The sequence below is a fragment of the Oncorhynchus masou genome, chromosome 13 (assembly GCF_036934945.1).
Source record: "Oncorhynchus masou masou isolate Uvic2021 chromosome 13, UVic_Omas_1.1, whole genome shotgun sequence".
NCBI classification, from domain to species: Eukaryota; Metazoa; Chordata; class Actinopteri; order Salmoniformes; family Salmonidae; genus Oncorhynchus; species Oncorhynchus masou.
Genome location: NC_088224.1, coordinates 20,095,869 through 20,103,368, shown reverse-complemented (window position 1 = coordinate 20,103,368; position 7,500 = coordinate 20,095,869). Strand labels below are relative to the sequence as shown.

The 7,500-nt window shown below is 44.7% G+C and overlaps 1 protein-coding gene across 1 annotated transcript in view; it reads left to right on the top strand.

The window, feature by feature from the left end:
- The window catches only part of LOC135551893 (adhesion G protein-coupled receptor B2-like), a 528,123-nt gene that overhangs the window by 496,642 nt on the left and 23,981 nt on the right, over nt 1-7,500 (top strand). Inside the window, 2 exon segments of the mRNA XM_064983168.1 lie at nt 2,911-2,946; nt 4,762-4,878. Of these exon segments, the coding sequence (XP_064839240.1) occupies nt 2,911-2,946; nt 4,762-4,878 (153 nt within the window).

Here is a 7,500-nt window from a genome sequence, read left to right as displayed (position 1 = left end):
GGGTTGAGGGAAAGGAGGAGAAGGGTGAAAAAGTGTTTTCAACCAGAGTAGCATTATAGCTACAGCTAGTGACTGACAGTCTCTCTGCTAGATGGCTCCCTGGACAAAGAGGAAGTGGGTGATGGAGGGAACATAAAGGAGGATGAGAGGAGAAGGGGTGGCAGATACAAACACACTTCTCTCTACACCTGTTGTTCGGATACAAGGTCGACCTCACCCCTGTTCAGAAAAAGCATACACCAAGCTTTCTCTCTCACATTCAAACTGTGCGTTATTGTTGAATCAGTGATTTCCTTTAGTCATGTCCCAGGGTTGATATTAGGATGGCTTGAGAGAGGGCATGAAGATTAAACCAGGGTATTGGCACTAAAATGGCCCTTACTGTTCACTGAGACAGGGGGAGAATAGTGATTTGACTGTGGATGGCGCTGTGATCCAGGTCTGTGAGAAGTGTGTGTGTGTGTGTGTTTGTGTGTGTGTGTGTTTGTGTGTGTGTGTGTGTGTGTGTGTGTGTGTGTGTGTGTGTGTGTGTGTGTGTGTGTGTGTGTGTGTGTGTGTGTGTGTGTGTGTGTGTGTGTGTGTGTGTGCAAGTCTAAATATAACCACTAGTCTGTTGTGGGTGTGCATGAGAACAGAGTGCTGTTCATAAATTATTAGTCATTATGTGTTATAACGATGTACCGTACACGTTCATGCGGATGGATAAAGACACACACGCGCACACATGCTTATGTGTCTATAATCACCCTCCAGGCCGACAAGGATCCAGAGCAGATGGAGTGAGAGGTACAGGGAGTATCCCAGGAGAGTGTCTGTCTGCACACCTTAATTACACACACAAAAACACTTCCCGTAGACACACAGACAAACCCTCTCTCTCTCTGTCTCTCTCTCACACACACACACACACACACACACACACACACACACACACACACACACACACACACACACACACACACACACACACACACACACACACCCACACACACACTATCCTGGTGAATTGATGAAGGAATGGAGACAGTACTTACACTGAAGGACAGAGAAGTACACATGCTTATTTTAGAATGAAAGACATTGCCACCCAGTCATTAAAACATCTCACTCAGATCTATGTTTGCACCCAAAATGGCACCCTATCCCCTATTTAATAGTGCTTTTGACCAGGGTCCATAGGGTAGGCCCAGTATATAGGGAATAGGGTATAATTTGGGACTCTGTGAGAACACTTCTTCTGAGAAACCACACAGGTCTTCCCTGTGCTTAGCTTACTGTATGTATCCCAAATGCCATCCTAGTCCCTTTAGAGTGCACAACTGGTCAAAAGTTGTGCACTTTAAAGGGAACTGGGTGCCATTTGGGACTCATACACATTCATCAGATGCTTGGATAATACAGTCATTTCCTCCTGTTTAAACGGGCTTCATTTGGAGATGTGTATCAGAACATCTCTCCAGACTGAGATGAAGTGCTTCTTAAAATTCAACTCAAACATGAAGATGGGTAATGTAACAGGTTGGTTGCTTTTAGATTTCGGAGAGGTTTAAGGTTTTGGTATCGAGTCTGATTGATTTGTAGATTCTAACAAAAATCGATGTTCATAAAGTCGCTGTGAAGAGACTGATAGGAAGTGAAAGAGAAGGGAGTTATGAGGGGGTAAGGAAGGAAGAGGAGGTGATAGGGTAGGTAAGAAAAACACAGATGATATGAATATTACTCTCCTTCCCTGTTAATGTCATGCTGTGGAGTGGCATTGGTGGGAATTCTTTAGTAAAGACAACAGGTGTACAGATTTAGGATTTTAATTTGATCACCCTGCATAGCAGAAAACACAAACTTTGTGTATTTGAAGTTTAAAAAGAGCTTCTAAAGTTAGTCATTTACACTTTGAAATGTCAGACTTGATAAAAATATATATCATTCCCCTACCCAAATGTCCATTATTATAATCCACACAATAATTCACATTTCCTGTTGCTCCAAGATTATTTTCCTGTAGTGAGAAACTGGTCAAATTACGTTCCTACATCTGTACTCTCTTAGAAAAAAAGGTGCTATCCAGAACCAAAAAGGGTTCTTCGCTGTCCCATTTGGTTCCAAGTAAAACTGGTTTCAGTTCCATGTAGAACCTTTTCTACAGAGGGTTCTGCATGGAACCCAGAAGGGTTCAAACTGGTACCAAAAAAGGCTTTTACCTGGAACCAAAAAGGGTAAGAAGAACCCTTTTGGAACCCTTTTTTCTAAAAGTGTATATTCCTACCGATACAGGTACTGTACACTTGACATTGGGTAATTATAGTATGCTTCCAACTAGTGGGGGTGTGGGGAGGGTGGGTGTTTGTGTTAGCATGTGTGCCCTCACTTAAGTGCACAGCACAAGTATGGGTGTTGTTTGTGTACTGTACGGTACTTGGGATCCTAAATATCATGGGTTCATTTTTCAGAAGGAGAGAGAGAGAGAGAGAGAGAGAGAGAGAGAGAGAGAGAGAGAGAGAGAGAGAGAGAGAGAGAGAGAGATAAATGTACCACATATATTCATTTCTTAGTGTAGGTACAGCCTTCCATTAAGTCACACCAAGTTGAGGACTGAGCGGTTTAACACAGCACACAGCACGGAAGACAGTTGAAGGAAATTACATTCCCGTCTTGATCGTTTTGACATAGCTTCAATAGATTAAAGCTTGTTTAATTCAAAAGCAATTTACAGTGAACACATTTATTCAGAATATGTTGACCATGTGGGAATCCAACGAAGAAAGGCTTTGTTGCATGTTGCATTAACGTAGCCATCGGAACTACGTAATAATTACATTTTTACCACGCATTAGGTATTTGTGTGTTTGTGGATGGATCTACAGACATTGATCATATCTTCTCTCCCCCTGCCCCTCACCCCTCCTCCCTCAGAGGAAAAGAGTACGGTACTCTGAGCTGGACTTTGAGGTAAGATCCCCCCCCCCCTTCACCCTCCCCTCAGCCTGTCTCTGCTTCTGTCTGCTTCAGCCAGGTTGAGTGACGCGTAGAGGAGCCAATGGCATCGCTAAGCCCCTTACCTTTGCGCCTGTGTCTCCCTTGCATTTGACTTGGTACAGTCCAACCCATGTATAGTGTGCCAGTTTCTACAACAAGGATCTAGGGCACCCCCTGTAACTAGATGGATTTTGTTTTGACTGATTTTACCTTGATTGGACAAATTATTTATATCTTGTACAGACAAAAAATTACTTTATTGAACTTTTTTCAATCTGAGTCAGTCAACCATTTCAATCAGAATGGAAAAGCACAATGGGGTGCCAGGGCCTGGTTGAAGGAACAATGGTGCTGTAGGAAGCTTTGAGTGGATGAATTAATGAATGAAAATGTGATTGACGGTGAGTTGGTGTTTTTGAAAGTTTGGTAGTAGATGTGTGTTTTGCGGATAATTACATGTGTGTGGGTGTTTGTGTGTGGGTTGGAGCGCAATAGTCGCTCCATGGAATGAACAAGCCCTGGGAATCTTGCAAATCTCCAGTCTCAAACAGCCCCGAAAAATTAAACTAAATCCCTCTGCTTCACCTCCTTAAGTGAACATTGGCTTTCCTCCTTCCCTTAAGACTGGAGACTTGCTTTCCACTGTGGACTGGTGCACAACTAACAGGCTAACAAGCACTAGCACTTAGCTACAGTATGATAACCTGGAGTAGGATGATGTTGCCTAAGTGCAACTATTACCCAGAGCTTGTAACCCTTCCTGACTGGCGTAGTCTGCGAAACTGCATGCTATTTTCCGTAAAATGGCTGGATTCCTGTGTCAAAATGGACACCAATGTAGCCCTCTACCGAGTAAGTGTCTGAGAGAGAAAGATTCAAGGTAGAGTCAGAGTTCAAAAATACAAATAAAGAAAAGAGCAGTGATGACAGAGGAAGATAGAGAGATTTGAAGTGCAGAAGAGGTGAACCTTAAAGGAAGTAGGCCTACACATAAATTGACTTATAAAGGCCGAATCAGAGAGGGAGAACTGACAGAAAAGGAGAGGGAGAGAAGAGAGTGCAGACTCTGTGGTAATCGGTAGCAACAGTCGCAGCCGGCCTTGGCCAGAGTGTCTGAGTGTGTGAGGATCGCCGTCTGGCCCCTGTGTCTCTCTTGGCCCTCGAGCTGCTGCGTCGATTAGCCGCCGCCATGCTGCTAATGTTCTAGACATTAGCGAAAAGAACAAGTTGCTGTGACAAGGTCTCTCTCCTGTCAGGGACTTCCACTTGTAATAGGATGTAGTTGCTCTTAGATGCTGGGATACAGTCAGTTAAAATTTGATTTGATTTGAGTTGAGTCTTTACCAGTTTAAATGGTGAGGGTGAAGATTTGGGGAGAGTAAGCTGATCTTAAATCTGTGTTTACAGGGAATATTTACTCAGTTCCATATCACTCTAGGCTAGTTGCTAACTAGCTAATGCTTCCTTGCTAACTAGCTACCGCTAACATTAACGCAGCCTGCTTGGCTCTCATATCCATTCAGAGCAAACTCAGATACATCTCACAGCACAGGCAGCATCAAATCCTAAAAGCGAGACATGGAGATGTTCGTGAGAAGATGAGAGGACTCTATCTATCCATCCCTCTCTTCCCCTCCTCCCCCTCGCCGCGGCTGGCATCAAACTGTCCCTTGGCCTCTTCCGCTTCTTCGGCCTCTCTTCCCTCAAACCGCCCTTTCTATCCGTGTCTCTTTAGCTATTATTTTCTTATTCTGTTCATTTTTTGTTGTACCTTCCTCTCCCTTCCAGAAAGTGATGCACACTCGCAAAAGACACTCTGAGTTGTACCATGAGCTCAACCACCCCACCACCAAGTTCCACACCATAGACAGGTATAACAGGGACTCCGCCATGTCCACCTTCAAGGTAAGAGCCCAACCATACGGGGCGAGTGGGAAACGGGAGCTTCCCCGTACCTCAGACCCCTGCAACCCCCCACGCCACTCCCTAATCCCCCCCCCCCACACACACACACACACACACTGAGCTCATTACCACCTCTCGTCGTCACCTGTGAAATAGTATCGTTAATAGGCGCATCTAGCATCTTCACAGCGATGTGTGAGTGTGTTTGTTGTCACCTCGTGTGGTAATGTTAGTACTGAGCATCCTCCCCCTCTCACACACACATCTTTTAGTTTGAGAACATACTAAGGGCTCAATCCAAACTTGACATCCACACTTCTATCTCAATCTTGTAACAGTGACAATGATGTAACAGTGATATTAACACTGCACAGAATGTAGTGACCAGTAGAAAAATGATCTTAAATTCACTGGATCACGTATCCATTCTAGTGCACAACTCTTCGGTTTTCAAATGCAATTTAATTATGTAACTTAAATTTATTATAAACTTGTTTGTTAAACTTGAAGCAGAGCTAACCATGACTAAAGCTATTCTTTTATTTCTTTGTTTTTGTGGTTTTGAATGTTCAAATTCCTTAACATTTTTAACAATGCACTGTTTTATTGGGCTGGAGAGCAACATAACTACCTCATAAACATTTCATGTCCTTTTTATTCCAAGCATAATAAGAGCTAAGGGATGTGCAATGTCACCTTTTATCAGCCTGTGTGTGTGTCTACGTGCAATTGTGTGTGTTTGTGTATTTGTCTGTGCACGTGTGCATGGCTATGTTTTTGTAGGTGCTTGAGTGTGTGTGTGTATGTGTGTGCGTGTCTACGTGTTTGTCTGTGTGTGCTTGAGTGTGCTTGTCTTTTTGTGTGGGTGTGTGTGTGAGAGTGTGTGTGTGTGTGTGTGTGTGTGTGTGTGTGTGTGTGTGTGTGTGTGTGTGTGTGTGTGTGTGTGTGTGTGTGTGAAATGCCGTCTGCGTATCGTTAATGCACCATTAGCACCAGACTAAGGAGTCCCTGCTTTCACTGACCTTCATAGAGCTTATTTCATCAAGATTTAAACACCACTCAGACACACACACACACACACACACCTCATCTCCAGGAGCTGCAGTACAGATACGGTACATCAAACAGTGATGAGTTATTCAGCCTTGATATCTGTACTTTCCCAGGGCACCTGTAGTCTGCTATTTCACATCTGATGTACACTGGGAGCAGAGGAACAGAGGACACACACACACACACACTGAGGCACACACACACACACTGAGACACACACACACCCTGAGACACACACTCACACACACACACACACACACACACACACACACACACACACACACACACACACACACACACACACACACACACACACACACACACACACACACACACACTGAGTACACACACACACTGAGACACACACACACGCACCCTGAGACACACACACACACGCGCGCACACACACACACACACACACTGAGACACACACACGCTGATACACACACACACACACCTGGAGACACACACACACACACACACACACTGAGACACACACACGCTGAGACACACACACACACTGAGACACAAACACACCCTGAGACACACAAACACACACACACACTGAGACACACACACACACACACACACACTGAGACACACACACACTGAAACACACCCACACAGATACACATATACACACACACACCCTTACACTTCTCATATTTCCCAGGCCAGAGCAGCAGCCTCTGCTGTCATTTCTCGTTTCCTCAACCTCTTGATGAAGTGTTCCAGGATCACCACCCAGTTCTCTCTTCAGTTATTACTGGGCAACAAAAAGGACCAATCACAGAATACTGAGCCAAGCATATGTTTGCCGGTTTACTGGTCATTTGATTCCGTTCGGAACAATTCTAGGCAAAGCATGTTGAGGAACAGACATACCGGATTTAAGCACTCAAATATGTACTTACATACAGTCATACTAACACACATAAACTCAGCAAAAAAAGAAATGTCAATACATAACAAGATTATTATCCACAGACATAACGTGTCACTGAACAATGGGGGGGTTAAAATCAAAAGTGGCCACCAGCTGCATTAAGTACTGCAGTGCATCTCCTCCTCATGGACTGCACCAGATTTGCCAGTTCTTGCTGTGAGATGTTACCCCACTCTTCCAACAAGAAACCTGTAAGTTCCACGACATATCTGAGGGGAATGGCCCTAGCCCTCACCCGTCGATCCAACAGGTCCCAGACGTGCTCAATGGGATTGAGATCCGGGCTCTTTGCTGGCCATGGCAGAACACTGACATTCCTGCCTTGCAGGAAATCACACACAGAACAAGCAGTATGGTTGGTGGTATTTTCATGCTGGAGGGTCATGTCAGGATGAGCCTGCAGGAAGGGTACTACATGAGGGAGGAGGATGTCTTCCCTGTAACGCACAGTATTGAGATTGCCTGCAATGACAGCAAGCTCAGTCCGATGATGCTGTGACACACCACCCCAGACCATGACGGACCCTCCACCTCCAAATTGATCCCGCTCCAGAGTACAGGCCTCGGTGTAACGCTCATTCCTTCGACAATAAATGCGAATCCGACCATCACCCCTGGTGAGA